The 25,405-nt window shown below is 34.1% G+C and overlaps 1 protein-coding gene across 3 annotated transcripts in view; it reads left to right on the top strand.

Annotated features, from left to right (window-relative positions):
• LOC113391633 (synaptotagmin-7) overlaps positions 1-25,405 on the top strand; it is a 632,900-nt gene that overhangs the window by 590,645 nt on the left and 16,850 nt on the right. For all 3 annotated transcript variants that reach the window (XM_026627662.2, XM_064220038.1, XM_064220037.1), the window contains one exon: positions 17-173. In XM_026627662.2, coding sequence (XP_026483447.1) covers positions 17-173 — 157 coding nt within the window. The remainder of the gene's footprint in view (positions 1-16; positions 174-25,405) is intronic.

The following is a 25,405-nucleotide window of genomic DNA, read 5'->3' as shown; positions in this document are numbered from 1 at the left end:
AAAAATACATTTCCAGAACCACATCAACAAGCTCACCACAAGCCAAGTCGCCCGCGAGCAGCAGTGCTGGAGCTGCAGCTGGAGCTTCAACAGCCCAAGGGGAGAGGACACCGACAGCCCATAACAAGCAACTACAGAATGTCAAGGGACAAGACCACCCAACGCATCCTTCCGTGAGTATTAAGTTTTATAGAAATTACTCTTTAAGATAAATGGAAATTTTTATTCAGCAAACTGGAAATTATCGAACGGAAATTAAATTATTGAAACTATGAAATAATTACATTTTCAATTTAGTATTTTTTTTAAAGTAGATATTATACAATATACTATACATTATTGGACGACAAAAAGTAAGTATATAAATTTGTTGTATATAATATGTCGATCTTTGTTGTTAGTTTTAATTTGTTGTTGTAATTTGGAGTAAGTGTTAATTTAGTTTAGTTAATTTCTTGTTGTTGACTGTTGTTGACGTTAAATGGAATTTCTTTTAATTGACTTAACAATTAATAATTAGGATGATTACACAACAACGGTATATTAATAATTATAATCTTATCAATTTATCCATTAAAAAATAATAGTTATTAATTATTAATTCTTTTGTACATGTAATAGTGTAATTATCCTAATATTTAAGTATTTTGGACTTAATAATTATAAAAAAATTGAATCAAAAGTTAAAAATATAATATCTGAATGCGTGTTATATAAAATTTCTTTTATAAATTGAATATTTAAATTTAAAATAAGACGTGCAACACCCGCTGAGTTTCGCCGGTTCTTCTCAGGTCAGGGTATTTTTTTTCCGAACCGGTGGTTTTTATCTTAGCCTATCAATACGTAAAAATCTCTTCTATCGAATAAATGAATTTTCATTTGAATTTACTGATAAGAAATGTATATAACAGATAACAGCTACGCCGAACTGTCATTCCTGTTATTTTTTATAACTTTATAGATGTTGAAATTGAGCTTGGTTTCTGTGCGTATTTCTGGCCTCTCCGCATTTAATTCACATATCGTATTTTATTTACAATTATTAAACCTATTAGTATGAAATATTATAGTATTATGAATTATAACAATATGTAACAATTGAACTTAGTTTATTGTGCGTATGGCTTGCCTATCTGTGCCCTTTGAGCACACTTCTGCTAGTTGTTGTTTAATATATTTCTCATATGACATATTTCGTAATTTAAATTATACTTACTAAAGGTGATATATTTTTTTAAATATATTAATTAAAATAAAATGTTATATTATATATATATTATTGCCGTCTAATACCTGTAAAATTTGTGCTTGACTTCTGTGCGTATATTTTGCCTCTGTGCTCTTAAAAAACTTAATGTTAAATGTCATTTAGTATTTTAGTTTCAATTCGTTTTTTTTATTATTCTTATAGAAGCTTATGTTTTTATTTATAAATGTTGTTTTGGGAGTGGTTAGACACACAATGCTGTCTTCTTCTGTATTTGAAATCTATAATGGCAGAAAGAGACAAATAATTGTTTAACTGTCCACCCTCTAAACAACTTTTATAAGTAAGGTAATGAAATAAATCAAATAAAATTTTACTGTTAATTTCACATATTTACAGAGATTTTTATTTTTAATAATACTATATTTATTCGAAGTAAACCCTCAATATTAAAATTATTAAAAAATACATTAATAATAATCTTCCAAAAAGACTCACTTATCCTATAGTAAAGTTAGCAAAAGTAAATTATATAACTTAAAAGACAAACGTCACAAGAATCCCCCCCCCAAACACCGAAATAATATGTTTAAGTTAATGATATAAACATGTATATGTTTACTGTGTATTCATAGTATTATTTATCCTATTTAGTAATAAATTACAGTGTCATTGTCCGGAAAAATGGTTCGTACCTAGTGATTATAATTAAGGGACGAAACGTTTTCCTTACGGATAATAGTATTGTTTACAAGGCGTATTTCAGAAGCTACCATTGGCTAATTAGATAAAGAACTAATTAATCACGAAGGCGAACATCGACCCCCTCCACCCCCTCGTTAATTATCGGAGTTTTACAAAATATACATAACAAATATAATGTAATTTGTATTTTTTTGCTGTCTGTACTCTTAGCAGTCTCACACACACTAGGACATTGTGTAAGCACGTCACTCAAACACACACCTTCGTGAATGAATAGATCTATAATATAGTACACTTATTAAGGTGACATAGTAATCTTTGAATAAAAAACGTCAGACGCTTACTATCCGTAAGAAAAACGAACCGTTTTTTGAATAAAATATCCAGGATTTGATTCTGAAAGTAATACCAATACTACAATCTTATTTGTGTGAGTTTTAAAGTAACATTGAAAATTGATATTCCCAAGTATTTAGGCCATAACAGTTTTTAATTAAAACGAGCTTATAAAAGAGCTCACAACTTCGCTCATATGGACATTCTTTATAGAGGATCGGATATATGTATTAAATCTCTACGTACTCTTTCTATCCCAGGACAAAAGAAAAGGATAGAAAATGTTTGATAAAGCAAAAAAAAAAGGTTATAAAAATCTATTGTTGATTTCGATTTAACAGTTAATCGATTTAAATCGACTTGTGACTCGCACACATACATTTTCCCCTTTTGGGTGTTGGTCTTTTCTAATTAGGGAGGATGTTAAGTACTGGAAGGACGACGAATACTAAACAAACAACGATTTAAAAACTTACATTTGAAGACACTAATATAAGCATTAAAAAATCACCAAAAACGTCTTCAAAACGAAAGAAAATATTATTGCTATGTGCTTAGCATTCATTATGAGGTCCAGGTTTATTTATTTTTTAACACCTTATACCATGTACAAAAGGATCGAAATCGTTTTACATTTCAGATGTTATAAGACTTTATTGGCTCTCGTGGGACATTTTTGTTTATCTTTATTAAGATTACGTTAAATGTTTAGAATCTAAATGAATATATTAAATAGTAAAGAAAAGTTACGTGCCTGTAAAATGACTACGGGATCTTACAGTTAGCGAGTTCAAATTCAAAGAAACGCCAAATCCAGATCCAATCCAGTGTTCTGAAAAAGTGAAGCTTAACCGCAGATTCAAACCCGAGCAAGCATCGTTGAATTTTCATTGTCATGTGCGTGATATGTTTTTATAACTCATCTGAAAACTCCATCTATCGGACGAAATTCTGCCACGTTTGTATCCACCAACACACATCAAATTCCCGTTGTGAGATAAGCTCCAAACTCTCTTCTCAAAAAAGAAACCCTTTGTCCATTTGGGGGACATTTACTAGCCTCTTTACTTACCAGACTGACGATCAAAGTCCAACGTATTGTATAAATATAGTATCACAATTATGAGGACAATTCGCCAAATGTTGTGTTTGTCTTAAAAAATTCTCTGCGAAGATCCACTTGTTCATCTAGGCCATCTTAATTTACTAACTGACAACATCTCCATTTATTTTCCGAAGAAAATCTATTAATATAGTTTTAAATGCGCGTTCAGTATGATTAATGGACAGGCTTTCTTTTCGCTAAATGGGCTTTTTTTGCCCATTTAGCTGTAACAGTAGTCTTGGATCCTGAAATCATCTCATTCATTAATATAATTCAAACAAATATATTCATTTAAGATTTTAAATTAACATGGTTATTTTTATTACTACAAGTATTTAAAACGGGATGGTGATTGCGGGTAGATTCTACCTGCAATCTTCAGTCTCGTGAACAATATCGAGCTCCAACGAATAAAAATAAAAAACATGGTAAATATCCCATTTTAAATACTTGTAATAATATTAATTTAAGATTTGAAATAGAAAATTGATTAAAATTTGATATTGACGTGCTGACTGATTTTGGCCAAACAGGCCTTTCATCAAATAGCCAAGGAAGATATCGATATACGAGTACGACAAAAATATATATTTTCCAACAATGATACCAGTTTGAGTTTATATACCACTAAAGATTATATTTGTTATAGCTATTTACAAATAGGTATTTATCTAATATAGAAGCATTACACTTACTTATTGATAGTCAAATTAAACACTACAACCGGTTCGCAAAAGAAAACCCTGACCTGAGAAGAACCAGCGAAAGAAACTCAGCGGGTCGTTTTTTTGTCAATTTTATTATTTATGAATAGAAATAGCCAGGAGGCGATCGTTTCATTGAATAATTCAAATAAACCTTTATCAATTCCTCTATCCCGATACCTTACTGATGTTTTCCTTTGTTAAAGGCTGTCACCCAAATATCTAATAAATTAAAATGTATTTAACTTTACTTATATACATTTTATGAGTGTAGATTTTTTCCTATACCTGTGATACCAAATTCAATTATCCTAGATCATCGTTACGGTTATGTTTTACCAGACAAACAGACAACGAAGTGATCCTATAAGCCTAACCTGTATAAAAACCATGATCTCGACATTTGCAGTCTATAAAGTAGAGATTAGACTTACTGTTTCAATAGAAAAGAAATCATGATAACGTACAATACAGGCAAGAATGCTAGTAACATTTTTCCGTTCCACAATTCCGGTTCTCTTGTTGAGAAATGAATTATCCTGTCAACGTTGGATGTGAAAAGTAAATTAATAAAATTGGCTATAGCAAACTGTTCCCAATGGAATAAGTTTTGCATTTGCGGTAACAGTTGAAATGTCTTGGAATAATTTAATATCCTGCGTTTAATAATAATATTTAATGTATCGTCATAATTGGACAGCATTTCACAAGAGATATAGGAGTGAGTTCTTACTTTTTTTATGATATATGTAGGAGGACGAGCAAATCGGTCACTTGATGGTAAGTGGTCACCATGGCGCTGTGAGAAATATTAACCATTCCTTACGTCACCAATGCGCCACTAATCTTGGGAACAAATATGGATCTTTTGTAGCTGTAGTAACACTGGCTCACTCACCGTTCAAAACGAAACACAACAATACTAAGGTGGTAAGTATTAAGTGGTACCTATTCAGACGAGAATACACAAAACCGTATCAACAATCAATTTCACACAGCACTATAAGTGGCCTATTTAAGTCATAATAATTTTCATGAAATATTTTGCAATGTCATAAATTGTCGTCTTGAATCTTACTCCAGTATCAAGAGTAAGAACTTCCATTGAAACTTTTGACACATAATTCCAACACATGACAGCTCGTTTAAGCTGAAGATAGCAGAAATATAGTTTACTTCGAATATTTCCAAAAACATATTTTTTACCTTTTATCAATGGATTTTCTTTTGTTCGAACTCGACTTCGGGTATATTTTTGGCGTTGGCTGAACAATTTTCCAGGAATCGATCATTATCTGTGATCCGTCTTTTGTTATTAATAAATTACAATCTTATTTTAAAAATAACAATGATTTTATTATTTGTTTTTTTTTGGTTTTAACTCAATTTTATTTATAAAAAAAAAAACTAGACGTGTCTTGGGATAACGATGACATTTTTCATTATAATCTCGTATGAATTAAAATAATAAAAAAGTACGTTCCAATTATGTGGACTAATGTCATAAATGCGAAAATAACTCTGTCTGTAGATGAAAGTAGACGTATTTACTAAAATTTGGCATAACGCAAGTTTGAACCTCAAGGAAAGACATAAGCTACTTTTTTATATAACAACTGACAACCAACCCCTAAAAACGCGAGCGAAACCGCGCATGAAAACTAGTCATTACATAGTATAAAACAAAGTTGCTTACCGCTGTCTGTCCTTATGTATGCTTAGATCTTTAAAATTACACAACGGATTTTGATTGCGGTTTTTTAATAGATAGATTGATTCAAGAGGAAGGTTTATATGTATAATACATGCACAATATAGTAGAGAAACACTGATTATTTTAGAGGTTTCTAAAGTGATGTCGTAAATAAACACATTTTTTGAGCTTACATCGCAAACGCTTGCTGAACCCTACGAGATAGATCAAAATAATGTACTACAGTATTGTACACCTTAAAAAGGTCTTCAAAAAAGTCCACGATGGTATATTTCTGTCTCTTAGGGATAACCCACAATAACCATTGTTTATCCTTTAGTTTTTACGAGAAATAATGGCACATTTTCGAAGCGATTTTAAGCAATACAGTATTAATCCTTATCCAATTAGTACCTTAAATACATTGTGAATTTCATATAGATCAATATGGTCCTAGCATATAATTTAAATGAATATTATCGAAGATATTACAGATTTAAAACGCAGGAACAGAGCGGTTTTTATTGTCTAATAACTGAAAAATTGAACGTCGTAAGACATTCTGTAGTATATTTTTAGTATCAGCATTGCACCCGTGCGAAGCCGGGGCGGGTCACTAGTATTATATAAAACCGTTTGCAATAGATAGATAAAGAGCAGTAGTTCATTCTGCTGTAAGCCTCGTTAAAGAACTTCATTCCAAAAATGGTTACATTTACATTTTATCATGAAAAGTTTAGCCCCAGTTTTATAAAACATATAGTTTTTATATATCAAAATCTTATTCCAAAAAATACACAAATCTACATTTTAATATGACACTGAGATAGAAGCCTTAACCATTGGCAGCTGAGTGAAATTCTGCATAGAAATACCTAATGGAATTTTAGGGGTACCAAAAGGATTTTTCGAAATGTTTCCACTAAAATCTTGAAATTTGTAATTTCGTTTTTCACCTACGACTACAGCGTGGATATCCTGGATGATATTTTATAAGAAAATTTTCAGTTTTTTAAGCTTCTTCTTATGAGTAAAAGACAGCTGGTACAGTCATTTTCAAAAGTGATCACATAGGAAGTTGAAATTGGGTATGAAAATTTGTAAAGTAATTCGTCGCTTCTTCGATGTTAAAATAATGAAACTCGGTATTTTGGCAACTTTTCAAGAATAAAGGACAGCTGTCACGATGTTTTTGAAAACTCATCTAAGTACGTGAAATAGGGGATGAAAGTTAGTTTGGAATTTCTTAATATTCGAAGTTAAAAAAATGGCAATCGATGTTTAGGGATGTGTTTATGAGTTAAAGTACGTCATTACAGCGGTTTTTAATAACCATCCCACGAGAGAGCTAAATAGAGTGAGTTTACATGGTGGTAGGGCTTTGTGCAAGCCCGTCTGGGTAGGTACCACCCATTCATCAAATATTCTACCGCCAAGCAGCAGTACTCAGTATTGTTGTGTTCCGGTTTGAAGGGTGAGTGAGCCAATGTAACTACAGACACAAGGGAGATAACAACTTAGTTCCCAAGGTTCATGGCGCATTGGTTATGTAAGGAATGGTTAATATTTCTTACAGCGCCATTGCCAATGGGCGGTGATGACCAAATACCATCAGGTGGCCCAATTGCTCGTCCGCCTACCGATATCATAAAAAAAGAGGATAAGAGCTTGAGCGAGGTGACCAAAAACTCTAAAACTTAAGAAATTTCGTCGAGTTCATATAAAATGGATAGTGGCAAATAAGTAAATTTCTCTTAAAATGTATACCTCAAAGACCTTTTAACGCTTTTAGAATGCTGAATTATTTATGCGGAACCCGTCCACCGTTATAAATGAGCAGATATCGGAACTGAAATTAATCGATTGCTTGAATATCGCAAGAATGGCATGACATTCGTTTAACTGTTTCGTCGAATCGAATTATGCTGTTCGACTGGAAATTAAGTTGCTCTCACTGTATAATGTTGTGTATTAAATAACAGAAACAATACAATAAATTAATAACGATAATTTGTAATCCCTTGTGAATTAAAACAAATACAAAAGAAGACGAGTTCAAGAAATGTCTAATAAATTGTTTTTAAAAGAAAGAGAGAGAGACGGAAATGTCGGTTGGAGTTCGGATATTTTTTTCTAACGTGACAATTTTTGCCAGTTCACTCTGCTATAAGTCGCGCAAAAGAACTTCGTTCCAGAGTCACTTTCGTATTTATAATATAAGTTTGGATAACTTAACTTTTTTAGTGAAATTCGTACACAATTCTTATCCAATTACCTTTTATTACATTGCAATGGCAGAAGGAGCAAAAATTAACAAACCATAGGTTTACATCTAAACGATTTGCAATGATAATACCTTGCTATATGCTGCACTACAAATATTTCTTGATCAATATTCCAATACTTATATTCTAGTCTAACCACAAGAGGAGAAAACCCTAATAAGCAATATTTGACAGCGAATCGACGCAGTATCATTGGTCGAGAGCTTGAATAATCTATGACATTAATTATGGATTTGCGAAAATAAAATATTTTGAACGTCAACGAAACTGCTGTCGGACCCTTGGAAGTAAAGTTAAACTGGATATAAGTTGTTAAGTAGAATTGTGTTGTATTAATCAAGCTCTGTCAGTAATGCATTTTTTTTTTTTTAGCATTAGCAGCCTGTAAATTTCCCACTGCTGGGCTAAAGGCCTCCTCTCCCTTCGAGGAGAAGGTTTGGAGCATGTTCCACCACGCTGCTCCAATGCGGGTTGGCGGAATACACATGTGGCAGAATTTCGTTGAAATTAGACACATGCAGGTTTCCTCACGATGCTTTCCTTCACCGCCGAGCACGAGATGAATTATAAACACATAGAGCCGAGATGGCCCAGTGGTTAGAACGCGTGCATCTTAACCGATGATTTCGGGTTTAAACCCAGGCAGGCACCACAGTAATGCACAATATAGCTAATGTATTATTAGCAAAACGCGTGGCAAACATAAACCTAAGATTGATTATATTTATGTCTTCTTCGATTTTAAGCTTTACTTTTTCGTAGTTCCGATAACAACTTCTCGAATCCATAATGAATACCATAATTATTTTAATTCAAGGTCAAAATAGTTTAATAATCTTCACACCTCCTGCCAGTGAAATGGACTACACGAATATATATTATAATGAAAAGAGACAATAGTAACAAATGCATAATGCTTTTTACGTGTTAGAACGAGACGGATATATTCATTTAGTCCGTTATATTTTCCGTAACATAGCATTAAATGCGACTTGGTTAATGTTAATTAACTCGTTTACCTTCGACCTTTGTGTTTCTAGTGTATATTTTCGCGGAATTTCGCCCTCGTTACGTGTAAAGTTAATGTTTTATTTGTTCAACAGTAAAGTATGTTCAGTAAAACGAAGTTGAATTGAATTATATATTATGAAGGCTTTGATTATAAAGTCTAGACAATGCATCGAACAATAGTGGCCAACCGCTGGCGATTAAGTACACGCACACTAGTAAATTAGTATAGCCTTTGGCGAGTGTCAACGTGGCTATCACGCACACCAATATAATAAAGTTGACTTGTTTGGTTTTTATTTTTTTTATTTTAGTGCGACACTATGTCGGTATGTCAATGATCCAATTATAAATATATACTAATAAATGAGTACCGATATGTTTTTTTGTATTACCAAAATGAAGAAAATACTAAACCGATACACATAAAACTTTTACCAGGAAATGCAGCATTTTTTATTTATTTATTTGAGAAACCAACGTGTATTTTATATTTTTTTTTGAAGAATCTCGTGTATGCTAATATTTTAAATGCGAAACTAACTCTGTCTGTCTGTCCGTTGCTTTTTTATGGCTAAATCACTGAACTTGATGAAAATTGGTATTGGTAGGTCGAGCACGAGATGAATTATAAACACAAAATAAGGACATGAAAAATCAGTGGTGCCTGCCTGGGCTTGAACCCGAAATCATCGGTTAAGATGCACGCGTTCTATAAAACACGCGCGCACGGTTTCTTTAAAAGTTCTTTAAAGAGCCGAGATGTTTGTGCGTCAAAAATTAAATATTACTTAATTTGTAAGTAAAAAATCCATAAGACATTACTTTTAAAATTTGTACTTTTTTCATTTGTTCTCAGGGTAACGTTTTTATATATAATTCTTTTGTACGTGTGTATGTCACTGTCTAAACGGCTGAACCTATTTTAATGTGACTTTTTTATCTTTTTATGGTTAAGATTGAACCCAGCGAGTGGCCAGACAATGACGTCACAGGTTTTTAAAAAGTATACATATATATAATGATATTCTTAATTCTTAAAGATATGGAAGCTAGAGGCTAGCTGGAGTAACTACTGAGTTTCTTGCCGGTTCTTCTCGGTAGAATCGACTTTAAATTTAATTCAATACTGCAACACGAAAATTCAAAATTGCTTTTATCAGTCTACTTGAATAGAAAACATTTTGTATTCCATTTTGATTTTCCGAATTTAAAGTTCGAAGTCGGAACGGGAATCTAGTATAAGATTTTTATTTTTTTGCGTTAAGAAATGCGAAATGACAAAGGTTTCATAAATTCATCCTACGAAAAATTTATGAAATAATTATCTGTCACTCTGTCACTCAACAATAAAGTTCAATTCATTCGGTCTTAAACAAAAAAAAAATCTCTCAAAAGTTTTCCATTACAACGTACCATAATGGAATGATACGCTCAACATTTTCGTTCAAGTTTTTAACGCTCCTGACCTTTAGGATGAAATAAACCAGACTTATAGAGAAATTGACCTTTTATTTGGAACAAAGGAACCAATTGAATTCGTATAAATAATTCTTTATGAGTTACTAACAAAGGATGGCCCAGTAGCTGTGATATGAATTTTAACTAAATTACGAGTTCAAATCCGGCAAGCACTACTAAAGTTTTTTTTTTTAAATAATAGGCGGTCACGCAAATCATCTGATGGTACGTGCTCACCACTGCTGATAGACAATAGCACTGTGAGAAATATTAATAAATCCTTTCTTGTGTGTTACATACATGATATTTTTTTTATGGTATATGTTAGCGGACGAGCGTATGGGCCACCTGCTGGTAAATGGTCACCACCGCCCATAGACAATGGCGCTGTAAGAAATATTAACCATTCCTAACATCCAATGCGCCACCAACCTTGGGAACTAAGATGTTATGTCCCTTGTGCCTGTAGTTACACTGGCTCACTCACTCTTTTAACCGGTAACAATACTAAGTATTGTGGTTTCGTTTTCTATCTTCTCTTATAGGAAACAACTCGCAAACAAAGAAGCACTTGGTGGTCTTTGTGCAAGCCCATCTGGGTAGGTACCACCCACTCATCAGATATTCTACCGCCAAACAACAGTATTTAGTATTGTTGTGTCCCGGTTTGAACGGGCGGTTGAGTCTATGGGCGGTGGTGACCACTTGCCATCAGCTCCCATATGCTCGTCCACCAACATATACCATAAAAAAAATCATGTATATAACACACAAACAACGTACATAGGGACTAGATAATCTATTCAAAAAGGGAAGAATCGATCTTTCTGGAACAGAATTAAAGTGTTATTCTTATGAATGTACGAAGTTCCATTTATGTAATTAAATTGTTTTTTCCATTAATTAATTATATACGTCGATCCCATTAGTTTTAATCCTTTATATTACTTTAATCACCATTATCTGTAAATATCTCAAAAGAAATTCACTTAGCGCCGTCTGTATGCTTAGATCTTTTAATCTTTTAACTACGCAACTAATTTCAATACGTATTTCATCGACAAACAGATAGATTCCAGGTAGGTTCATACGTATGCATATTACAGTAGAGAAAAGCCGAGAATTTCAACTTCCCTAGCCGGAAAAACAAGACAAGTATTTTTATTTTTTGTCTGTTATTCAACCTAAAATTTAAACATACTTATTTAGTACCCATGGATATGTAACTAATCACCAATAAATACTAAAAATATTTACGTCAATATTTGACGTTCTCAAGTTAAATATTGTAAGGAGTTTTCGTGCATATGTAAGGAGGTTTTATGCATCGCCGTTAACCACCCGACGAAAAATAACTCAGAAGTAAATAAGTATGGTGACATTTGGCTTAACTTCGGTGGTGTGGTACGGACGATGGTGATGCTCAGTGTCAGTCGTGATTGAGGTCACGTACGCCATTTTGTTTTGACTTGATGTTATTTTGTTATTGAAGTTTGCAAACTTTGCCGTATTTGTTTGCAATAATCTTTGTGTGTTACCTCTCTTCTGGTAGCTAAAAAAATATATATTAATAAAAGCGCCAAGTGTTCAGTCAGCCGCGTAACCCCTTCACGTCAATTAGGTATTTATAATCTATTGCTAACATCGTGTTACCATGTATATCTTTATATATTTACTCGATAATGATCCTTTATTGAAACTCAGTAAAACTCACACGCATCTAGACTGTGAGTTAAGTAATTTAGACGAAAAAATATCACAAGCTTAATTGTTAGCTTGACAGGCGGCATTTGGAATATGAACTACATTACATTTTTACGTTAACAGCCTGTAAATTTCCCACTGCTGGGCTAAGGCCTCCTCTCCCTCTGAGGAGAAGGTATGGAGCATATTCCATCACGCTGCTCCAATGCGGGTTGGTGGAATACACATGTGGCAGAATTTCTTTGAAATTAGACACATGCAGGTTTCCTCACGATGTTTTCCTTCACCGGCGAGCACGAGACGAATTATAAACACAAATTAAGCATATGAATATTCAGTGGTGCTTGCCTGGGTTTGAACCCGAAATCATCGGTTACGATGCACGCGTTCCAGCCACTGGGCTATCTCGGCTCTTATATCTATATTGCTCTATATTTCTGTAATGTTTTTTTTTTATAATTGACACATGCTCATACCAAAGAACGATTTTTGACATAGTTCGTTCAACATAAAGAGACATATTATTATTACTCAAACAACTAAGATATGTTTTATTGATACGACGTTATTTTATTAATACGGCCATCTCGGCTCGAAGAACTACATGTACTTTCTTATATACTAACTGCATCATCAATTATTGGCAATTAAGTCTCGCTCTAAAAGTTGTGTCTTTATATAAAAAAGCGAAATACTACTCCCTGATTAAAAACGAACACCCAGAAACTATAGAACCTACAAACTTGATATTTGGTAGGTTCTTTATATGGTTAGACAAACGCTATGAACGGATTTTACGAAAAATAAGGAGTTTCGTAAAATAAGGGGGTGAGACGGGGGTTGGAAGTTTGTGTTTTATAGATTTCGTGCGGCTAAAGCCGCTGGTTCAGCTATTGATATTATAAATGCGAAAGCAGTTCTGTCTGTTAGCTCTTCGCGCTTAAACCGCTGTACCTGCTGCTTGCTCTGGAGATAGTTTGAATCCCGGGTAAGAACATAGGCTTCTTTTAATTCACCCCTTGAGGGCGTAAAATCTGGGATGATAGGGTGTGCTATAGGTGCAGTTTTATACATTTTGAGCGGGTAAAGCCGCAGGTTCAACTAGTTAATTATAATATTCAATTTCGTGTCAACAGCTTCCCGATAAAGTAACATTCGTTAAGTTATCATCTCAACTTTAAACTTATCGATAACCAACTAAGTTTAAACGAGATTTAATCAATCCACATTATCTTATACGAGCAAATATTATACCAAGAACTCCAAGGAAGTTTAATATAAGTTTATGACATCTGAGTTTATAAGGTTTCCGTTAAAGTGTATCGCGTATTAAGTGTATCGAGGAGATCTTAGTAGTGGAGTGAGGGAGTTATTTAAATTTCAAATGTATGGTCCTATACATGATCCAATATCAAGTCCACTTCTCTCCATATCTACTATATATGGGGGAAACGCTTAATGCATATTTCTAATGAGAAAAAAAAGAAGGCGAAGGGGAAATGGACCAACTGATGGTAAGTTGTCTACACTTCCCATAGACAACGCTGTAAATTTTAACCATTGATATCAATAAGATGAGAACCAAACATCGCTCACGCGAAAAAAAACTTTAAATTCGCAAATTATTAATCGCTCGTCCTTCCGCTTCCGCCGGCACTATACGCACGGTTTGATTTAAGTCGCACTGGATGGGAGACAGCGTTAACAGTGTAATTAATTGGTAGGCTAAAATCACAAAGTTTCCAATTAATAAAACGACACAAACTTTAATGGTTATATTAAACGAGCAGCTGTGACCGCGATCGCTTTCAAAAGGAAATTTAACGAAAACATACGATTAATTAACTATTCTGTAGGGAATATAATAATATCTTGTATATTTATTGAATAAAAAATACGTGTGCGTCTCGGGACGCCCGACCGAAGTGATAACTTAAGCTGTCCGAAATACGGCGAGCCGTGGGCGTTAGAGTGAGACAGGAGGAGCTTACCGCTGCCGTATGCGAAAGAGAAAGGGAATCCAGACAGACTGGCGTCGTAACGCGTTACGTAACGAAGCGGTTTCTGATAAGAAGTTATCGCTTCAAAAAAGTTTAGCTACCAGATCTAATCAAATCCACCAATAAAAACATACAGTTATATATGCCGTTTATGAGGAGTTCAGTGATATATATAAACGTAGAGAAGAAATATATAAAGATCGATTATATACTTATTTATGTAGTTATATTATTATACAACCGAATATTTACTGATATTTTAAGTTGTCTCCAGCTCAAAGGTTTTTTTATTATATTAAAAGTAGGCGGATAAATTGGCGCTGATAGAAATATTAACCAATTCTTCCATTGCCAATGCGCCACCAACTTTGGGAACTAAGACTATGGCCCTTGTGCCTGTAGTTGCACTAGTTCTCTCACCCTTCGAACCGGAACACAACAATACTAAGTATTACGGTTGGGCGACAGAATGCTTGATGAATGAGTGGTACCCAAAAGGAAAGAAACCATACCGTCAAGTAAATTGATATTATAAATCTGGTTCGAAGGAGCAAAATCTCTACGACAACCACGATCACTTTATGTAGCTATCGAGTTAAATATACATTAAAACAACTCTCATTTTACAAAATTAAAACATCACCATGGAAAAATAATCGTCAGATTCAAGAATAAATTAATTCTATCGATTTAAACCGAAAGTTCATTCACGTCACGTTGTCAATAAATTATTCATTTAATAAATTTACAAAGGCACTTTGTTCTGATGTTCGAGTGTTTTTCGACCTAGATACATCACTATTCCCAAAACAGTTAATAACAGTTCAATATACGTTTGACAGCTTGTTAACTCAATATTAAGGTTACATCGTTCGAGAAAGAATAAAGAGAAAAATAAGATTAAATAGAATAAGCTTAAGGCCGAGATGGCCCAGTGGTTAGAACGCGTGCATCTTAACCGATGATTTCGGGTTCAAACCCAGGCAGTCACCACTGAATTTACATGTGCTTAATTTGTTTATAATTCATCTCGTGCTCGGCGGTGAAGGAAAACATCGTGAGGAAACCTGCATGTGTCTAATTTCAACGAAATTCTGCCACATGTGTATTCCACCAACCCGCATTGGAGCAGCGTGGTGGAATATGCTCCATACCTTCTCTTCAACGGGAGAGGAGGCCTTAGCCCAGCAGTGGGAAATTTACAGGCTGATTATGTTTATGTTATGTTAGAATAAGCTTGTCGGATTGTAGGATCTACATTACGAATCGGTAGCTTTTAATAAAATTTAATATTGTAAAATTACGATTCAAAAGTGCTCGATACACTACTCGAACGAAGTATATTTCGTGGGATTGGTTGTTTTGTAAATCGACATTTTACAAGGTGGTCTTTGGAAATTTGGCAAGTGACAATTTTTACTGGTAGGGCTTTATGCCTTGGTCTGTGTAATATCATCCACTCGTCAGATATTCTACCACCAAACAGAAAAAAATTAGTAATGTTATGTTTCGCTTTGAAGGATAAGTGAGCCAGTGTAACCAATGGGACAAGATAAATAAAATCTCAGTTCATCTCATGGTTAAAATTTCACACGGTGCCAATGGCTATGGAGAATGGTAACCACTTACCATGGTGGTGATCTTGGCAGGTGACTCATTTGCTCACAAATACTAAATAAATAGATATATATATAGGTATCGTCAGTAGAAAGGAAGAATTAAAGTGCCAAGTTTACAAACGTATCATTAATGCTCATTTCTCAAAAGCACCACTTCGGCACATCAGCGTACCTTCCGATGGACGATTCAATAAATAAGCAGTTCGAAGTATCACTCGTACTAAATTTAGACTATTGATACGATACACGTATATTTCATGTTCCTTGTAATTGAATAATGAATTAGAAAAAATGTTGTGGTCGATGATGTTATCCTGACACAGATTAAACAGCATGAAAAAGTAGCAGTACTTCTCACATCGAACAATTTTTTTTTATACTGTACGTGTGCGTACGAGCTAATAAGCCACAACAGATTTTAAGTACTGGACATAAACATTGGCCCTGTAAGAAATATTAACTATTCCTTAAATCGGCAATGAACCTATTTGAGAGCTAAGACGTTATGTCCCTTTAGTTATACTGGCTGACTGACCCTTCAACCCGTAACACAACAATAGAAATTATTGCTGTTTGCCGGTAAAACCGATGAATGGGTGATACCTACCCGGACTGTTGCATAAGGCTCTACATCCAAAACTTTGACAAGTTTTCATATATTTTTATTTATTAGTATAACTCTGAAAAAACCATCAAATAATATTGGTTAGAAAACACTTTGACATTTACTGCCAAATGCATACCAAATCTTTCGGTATCTCTCGAAGATTTCCCTCGCGTCTTGCCTTAACTTTAATATTATTGTCTAACGACAATAATAAATATTTATTACGGACAGTGAGCACATTGTAACCTATCTTAAACTCAATATATTTATATTTCATAAAATAGTATTTTTTAATATAATTTCTACAGTCCTCTGTGTCAAGTTTAGAGATTTTCTCGCGTTTTTGTATTGATCATAGAGCTAGGGTATGATTTAAAGTTCTAATTTAAGATAATACTTTTAAAGCGAATTTATAAATAGTTATCAATTTTACTTTGGTAGAGATTTTGTGATTGACAGTCTTAAGTACTCATATTTACTTAGCTTGAATATTAAAAAAAAAATCCAACAGACCATTACGATGACCTCCGTGGTCGAGTAGTGTGTAGACCGGTTTTCATGGGTACGCCGCTCCGAAGTCCCGGCTTCGATTTCCGCCGAGTCAATGTAGAAAAATTTCATTACGTCTCTATGTTGTCTTGAGTATGGGTGTATGTGGTACCGTCGTTACTTCTGATTTTCCGTAACACAAGTGCTTTAGCTACTTACATTGCGATCAGAGTAATGTATGTGATGTTGTCCAATATTTATTTATAATTGTGTATCGATTTGAAGGGTGAGTGATCCAGTGTAGGTACAAGTAAAAGGGACATAAATTTATGGTACTTTGGAGACGTATTTTCATATATTAACCGGTGGGGAACTCTTATGTTCAACCCATTTGTTAGTCTGTCTATCTATTTTCGATGAGAAGTTATTTGTTTTCTATGAATCCATTACAAATTACAATCGACTTTAGAACACGATAAGATCCAAGCGTGCTGAGCAATCACTTTTTTATTATCGAAAGCAAGCCAGTGGACAATCGCTCTAGAAAAGATTTATCGCTTTGAGAATCTTTCTTAATAAGCAATCTCGTCTAGGTAGGTTATTCATTATACCGCCGAACAGCAATATGTTATGTCCCCGTTTGAAAGGTGAGTGACCCAATGCGACATTTGTGGTGACACGTTGGTTACGTAAGAAATGATTATAATATCCAATGTCAATGAGCACTGGCTACCACTTACCATCAAAATAGATTTTAATATTATATTTATGCAAAATTTCGATCATACAAACCAAGTCCCAGTCGGAAACATTTCTAATAATCACGCAAACTGATTTGAGCATTCCTTATTTACATAATTGCTCACTCATCCCCCCCCCTTACCCTTCCCCTCTACTTCCTTCCAATTACTCACGCAAACTGAGATTATATTAAATTATTCATTACTTTCCTCGTGTTATCTACATAGAATATATTCTAGAGGAAAATAGTGATGCACTTTCTAAGATCGTTGTGGAAACCAATATGATTGGAGAAAACAGAACATATAGGTGGTAGGGCTTCGTGCAAGCCCGTCTGGGTAGGTACCACCCACTCATCAGATATTCTACCGCCAAATAACAGTACTGTGTATTGTTGTGTTCTGGTTAGAAGGGTGAGTGAGCCAGTGTAATCACAGGCACAAGGGACATAACATCTTAGTTCCCAATGTTGGTGGCGCATAGGTGATGTAAGGAATGGTTAATATTTCTTACAGCGCCTTTGTCTATGGGCGGTGGTGACCACTTACCATCAGGTGGCCCATATGCTCGTCCGCCAATCAATGCCATAAAAAAAAAATAAAGTCACACCCGCCGTCTGTACGGTTAGATCTTTTAAACTACGCAACGGATTATCATCGATAGAGTGATTCAAGAAAAAGGCTAATATGTATAATACATGCATAAGGCAGTTGAAATATGCCGAGATTTTTTTTTTGTTCTTCAATATAAAAGTTGTATACAGACCTTGATTGTACCCGTGTGAAGCCGGAACAAGTAGCTAGTATAATATACATCTTATATATGTTAAATTATGTACAAATATTCGAAGACAAAGCAGTTCAGTTTCGTGCGTCTCTTCGCCAATTGCATTAAGTATTGACGAGCTTCGTTATCAATAAAAAAATTGAAAACGGAACGTTAATAACGGTCGTCCATGATGCATGTTTGAATATACACATAGTTATATCTTTTTAATTTTCTTATAGTCTAAATGTTATCTGGGCTGACTCCGTCTTAATCGTCGCCGCTATTGGAGAAAAGTTTATTCACCAAACTGCACCAACGAGCCTTAGTGAAAACATAAGTGGTACATTTACTTGTTTGTAGGGCTTTGTGCCAGCCCGTGTCAATAGAACCTCCCATTAAAATATTCTACCGCCAAAGAAAACATGTTCTGATTTGAAGGGTAAGTGCGCCAGTGTAACTCGAGGCACATGGGACATAATGTCTTAGTACCAAGGTTGGTGGCGTATTGGCGGCTTGAAGAAAGGTTTCCTTCTTCACGGAGCGTACCTTTCCTTATTCCTTATGGAGCGAATGATTATTGGCAGGTTTGACCACTAGGTGGCTCGTTTGCCATTCCGACAACATTAAAATAAAAAGTTTTCATACCACGTGTGCAGGTTTCCTCACGATCGCTCGAGAAGAATTGTAAATTCAAATTAAGCACATGAAATTTCAGGAGTGATTCTTCTTAAGTACGACATTAAGGCAAGGCGAATATAGAACTGTAAATTATGTAATAATTAGAAAAGCAATCAACACCTCGTATTGAATTTTATAAAATATTTCTAATAGAACTATTGTATTAATAGGATAAAGAATTGTTGGTTCGTATGCAGGGAGTCATCTCAGGAATTGAGGATACAATTTAAAAAAAAAATACTGGAAAATGTTCATTATTCCTGAAAGGGTATAGATTATAAATTATATTGATATCATATCATTTTCTTAATTGATAAATAGTACCCGTGCGAAGCGGAGGTAGGTAGGTAGTTCTGTAATAATTAATAAAGAAACTTTGCCATTGTAACGAAATTTAAACTCCAAAGCGAAAAATAAGAAATTCATTTTCATAAATATTTTTTCATTAGCAACGTAAAAATATTATAAGAACTTACTTAGCTGCAATGTTATGAATATTAACGACAGTTTAATGAATAAGGAAATTCCATTATACCTACAATTATAAAGATGGAAAAAAGGACGCGCGTCACCAAAACCGCCATATTGTTTTCGGCTCCCGGACAGGAATATCGTTATTGACGCAACATGACATGATGTCTTAAAAGAGTCCGATTGTATTATTTGGATATTTAAAAGTAACCAAGTGTGTAGGATACTTTAGTTTGGATAGTTTGATATTTTATGCTCATGAATGCACCACTACACATAGATATTGGCGCCGTGTGAAATTTTAATTATTTCTGACATAATTTATGTTTGTTTGTTTGCATAATTTATGTTTGTTTATTTGCATGTTTGTTTGCTGTTTTTATTTTTGTTTTAATTTTAATTTTAATTTTATATTTTTTTTTTGTGTATTAGCTTTAAGTGGAAACTTGATTGATTTGTGTTTTATGTTATTTTTGTTTTATATTACAGTGTTTTTAAAATTGTTTGTTTCCCAAATAAATAAATAAATAAATAAATAAATAATTCGCCACCAGCCTTGGTAACTGAGATATTACGTCCCTTGTGCCTGTATTTATACTGGCTCACTCACCCTTCAAACTGGTACAGAAAAATACTAAGTATTACTGCTTGTCCGTAGAATATATGATGGGTGGGTGATACATACCTAGATGGATTTTTATTTATGATATAGGTATAGGAGACTTGTTATAGAATCAAATATCCTACCTCAGAACAGATGTACTTACTTTGTTAAGTCGAAAGCCTGCTGTTGCAAGTCTACCTTACCTTAGAAAAAGAGCCTGCTCATTTATGAAAGGTCAGCAAAGCACCTGCGAGCCGTTATGTGTTGCAGACGTCCAAGGGCGGTACTGGTCACTTGTATAGTATATTTTTATGGTATAAAAAGTGAAAAAACCACCAAAACTATCGATATTGTAAGTTTTCCAAACATTCCGAATGGAGTCCCTGGTTCTAAAATTACAAATAGCCCTCACTTTTCTCTCTCTTTCTGTCATACTTAAATTACCATTTGATAGTACAGGATAGCATTTCTTTACTGATTAGTTGTGAGTAAAAGTTTATATGATATAAGTTTCTCATCGTTTATAAAAATAATCGGTATACTTCCGAAAGATGTATGTGCTTAACATTTAATTTATCTCTGTAACTTGATGATCCAAATGTGTATCAATAAGCCTACTTGAGTAAAAATATTTTGATTTTGGATTTTATCGAAGAAGGTTATAGCCAAGACTATCTTTAACAAAAGTCTACGACCACGGGATCGGAACAGTATCGTCTAATGTCAATGATACCAAGCGTAGTGTCTCAAGTAAATAATTGTAAGTTAAGTTTAAAACGTGGAAGCTGGTTTTAGGAAGCTGGTTTCTGGTTTTCTTGGTGGTAGGGCTTTGTGTAAACCCGTTTGGGTAGGTTAAGTGAAGTGAAGGGTGAGTGAGCCAGTGTAACTACAGGCACAAGGGACATAACATCTCAATTCCCAAGGTTGGTGGCGTATTGGATAGGGAATGTTTAATATTTCTTACAGCGTCATTGTCTATGGGCTGTGGTAAACACTTTCCACCAGGTGGCCCATAAGCTCGTCTGCCAATCTATACCATTAAAAAAAAGTTTTTTTTTGAGATTCCTTTTGTCTGTCTTTGTCCCGATCTGGTTTGCACCCAAGAGCAAATGTACTAAAACTATTTAAGCAACGGTAGTCTAGACTGATGTGGTGGATTGAATACTATTTGAATGGCTCTTTCATCTCATTTCAAATTTATATCTCGTTCCTTAACGATGAATGTTAAGTGAATAATATATTCAATTTAAACGTTAACGCAGAAGTCGTTCATAGAATAAAAATCTTTTCTCTCTTTCGTGCATACGGTTTTTTATACTTGTCCCGGTCACACTTTCACACAACCATCCATTCATTAATTCTAAATGCATAGATTATGTAACTCGCGTTAGGGGTGTCGATTCTACAGTCTTTGTCATTTTTGATTTATTTGAGGATTATTTAACAGATACATAAAAAAAAACTGATTTGATTTGGATGAGGATTTTTTTCAGATAGATAAAAAAAATTGTATGAATTATAATGTTAATTGATCTATGTACTTGCTGCTAGTTGCTAAATTGATATTTTGTAACGAGGTATATTGTAACCAATGACAGATTCATTAATACAGTATCGAACAAAATAATATTTAAGCTCTGGGATGTTGAGAATTAAGGGTTTCGTGTTCTTATGTATACATTTATAACTTTATCGTATACAAATACAAATACAGACATTTTTAATAAAGGAGAAAATATAAAATTGTAGACGATCGTGGCCTTAAGCGGCGCTAATACAGCCTTAATAGCGATCACTTACAAGGAACCTCGAGTATATTGCGATTAAACTAAAATATTTAATCTTCTACAAATCTTTTACAGGTAAAGTGACAGTACGAATATTTAAAGTTACGTTACTACATAAATATTCACAGCAACATTGATTACTTTGATAGAATCAGTGATAATCATTGTATGAACACGACACGTGAGGATAAGCTTATAATGCCAAATTTCCGACTCCGCAAAGTCAAGAATTCTTCTCGGGGCAAGGTATTCGTTTCTATAATAAAATACCGCAGATAATTTTAACTTTGCCGATTCGTATATTCAAATTATTTGATAGATAAATCTTAATAAATAAGGCATATTATTCGTCACAAGATTATATAGATGATAAAAAAAACGGGCAGTTAATACATGCTTAAGGCAAGATATATTATATATAATTTAACTAACATAGTGTATTTCAAATCTTGGAAAAGAGTAACTACTGAGATTTTTCCGGTATTTCTCGATAGAATCAACATCCCGAAGTGGTGGGAGCTTTACTTTTAATACAGTTCTGTAAAATGACTTGTGGCTTGTTAAAGTGCTAAAGTGCTTGTGGAAGCCTACTTGAATAAAATATAATATTATGATTTGATCAACCTATAAATTTCCTGTTTGACTAAAGTATCTTCTTCTTTTCTTCTTTTGAGGAGAAGATCTGAAGATTATTCTAGCATTCTGCACCGATTGTTTAGTGGATTCATGTGTAGCAGAATTTTCTAGACGTGTAGCTTTCCTTGGTAGGTGATAAGGATTTGTATATACTCACATTAACAGCCTGTAAATTTGGAGAAAGTTTGGAGCATATTCCACCACGCTGCTCCAATGTGGGCTTGTGGATACACATGTGGCAGAATTTCGTTGAAATAAGCCACGTGCATGTTTTCCTTCACCGCGGAGCACGAGATGAATTATAAATACAAATTAAGCACATGAAAATTCAGCGGTGCTTGCCTGGGTTTGAACCCACAATCATTAGTAAAGATGCATGTGTTCCTCGGCGCTTGTATACACGTCTGGGTAGACACCACCCACACATCCTAAATTCTACCGTCAAACAGCAATACTCAGTATCATTGTATTTCGGCTTATAATAACAAACACGAGTATATAATCTTAGTTCCCAAAGTCGGTGATACATTGATCTCGTGAGAAATGATTATAACTTGCAGTACCAATGTATTGACAGTGACCATTATAATAGTAGCCCTTACTTCAGACAGTAATTTAATTACAGTAAGTTAATCACTTATTAATAACCCTTTGTTATATTTTCGCTTAACTCAATTCAACGACAACTCTGTCTGTATGCCTCTAATGGCAAAGTTCTCCTCCAACTTCTCCATTCTCCTATATCGTTAGCTCTCATCGATTCGTCTCCAGCTACAGCTTTAATATCCACCACCCATCTTCTAAGTGGTACCATTTTTTCTTTTCCTTTTATCGTGACCAGTAAACCAATTCATTGTTGATTTCTAATTGTTTTTATAACGTCTTTTGTTTTCGTTTGTTTTATTATGGTCTCAATTATTGTTATGTCGGGTAGTCTGTTTCCCATCAAACTCCTTTCCATGGAAATTTGGCAATTATCTAACTGTCAGTGACTATTACCATCAGGTAAGTCATTTGTCAGTCCACCTTCGAATAACTTAAAAAAGTACATTTATAGGCCGTTATGTTACATTTGACTAAGCTATGAAGTAAGCAAAATATATGTGTTTATTTTCGACCGAACTAAATTGGACAAGTTTCGGTACCACGCCCGGATATAATGAATGTGTACCTCGACAAGTGTACTGTCGTACGATTGAGATCAAATTATCTAAAGTCTAGACGACAATAATTACGTTGTTCAGAGAAATAGCGAAACATTACACAATCGTCTAATTAGGATCTCGTTATCTTAATAGCAAATTTTGTCCCCTTTTTAACCGACTTCGATAAAGGTAGATATCAATTTAATGTAATAAAAATAAATTGTATAAATGTATTTGAATGAATTAAAAATTCAACATAAGGGGTTAAAAATTTGTTGACTGTTAATGATAAAGTATTTTGAGGGTGTCATGCTTAGAATGTCTACTTATATTTACATAGTATAGACCCTAAAGACGAGTTAAGACTTGTCTGATCAGACCTTTGATCATAAGATGGATATATAAAAAAATATATACAGGGTTATTGGTAATTCGACGTATTCCCGTTAGGAGGTGATAGGGGTAACAATTTGCAATAATTTGAACCCCCATATGCATAATGCAAAAGTGAACCATTTTTGGATTATCACGTTTTTTACATTAATTCAAAATAAGTAAAAAATGCAACTTCAACAATTTATTTAAAAAAAAGTATCAATAAAAATCTATTTTTTTCATCTGATTTATAAAAACGAATAAACACTGGTTATTTTTCAATATTAAAACAATAATTGTCCGTCCAAATTTAAAAATGCGAGACGGAAACAGATATATATAAAGCAAGTTTGGACTCCACGGAAACATAGGCAACTTTTTCGTGCCTAAATCCTGAACCAACCAACTCAACGTGACACCTAGTTCTATATAAATTAATGAGCTCTATACGTTACGTATCACAATAAAGGCTATAAATAGTATTTCATGCTGTACCGTATTAGACAGAAGGTGACTTCAGGAAGGTAAGGTAAATTGCAAGAAGTGTCGCACATAGACAATGGCGATGTATGTCCCTTGTGCCTGTAGTTACGCTGGCTCGCTCACCCTTCAAACCGGAACACAACAATACTGAATACTGCTGTTTGGCGGTAAATACCAAACATACGGTAAATACCATTGACGAATTTGCCCGTCCTTATTGAAGTCGAATAAATCCTCGAGAACTAGAGGGTTTGTTTATTTTTGCAACAAATAAATTTCTCCTTCTTCGAAATCATCCTACGTCGATTGATTTTTAGTTCAGACCCGTAATGTTTAATTCAGAAGGCGGCAATAACGTTCGAATCACTGGTAATAGGTACCCTTTATGAGTCTTGTTTTATTCAAAGGAAAAACTGTATTAAATAGTTTCTTAGAAGATAAACCTTTATTTTAATTAGTTGAAAGAAGGAGTCTTTAATTAATTTCAGTGATTGGATTACATTACATATATTAACAGCCTGTAAATTTCCCACCAGTGGGCTAAGGCCTCCTTAGGAGAAGGTATGCAGCATATTCCACCACGCTGCTCCAATGCGGGATATTGAAATACACATGTGGCATAATTTCAATGAAATTAGACACATGCCGGTTTTATCACGAAGTTTTCCTTCACCGCCGAGCACGAGATGAATTATAAACACAAATTAAGCACATGAAAATTAAGTGGTGCTTGCCTGGGTTTGAACCCGAAATCATCGGTTAAGATCAGAAGATTTCTGGAGATATGTTGA

This window comes from Vanessa tameamea, chromosome 30 (assembly GCF_037043105.1).
Source record: "Vanessa tameamea isolate UH-Manoa-2023 chromosome 30, ilVanTame1 primary haplotype, whole genome shotgun sequence".
NCBI lineage: Eukaryota > Metazoa > Arthropoda > Insecta > Lepidoptera > Nymphalidae > Vanessa > Vanessa tameamea.
Note: the sequence above shows the minus strand (reverse complement) of the source record. Positions and strands in the feature narration are given on the sequence as shown.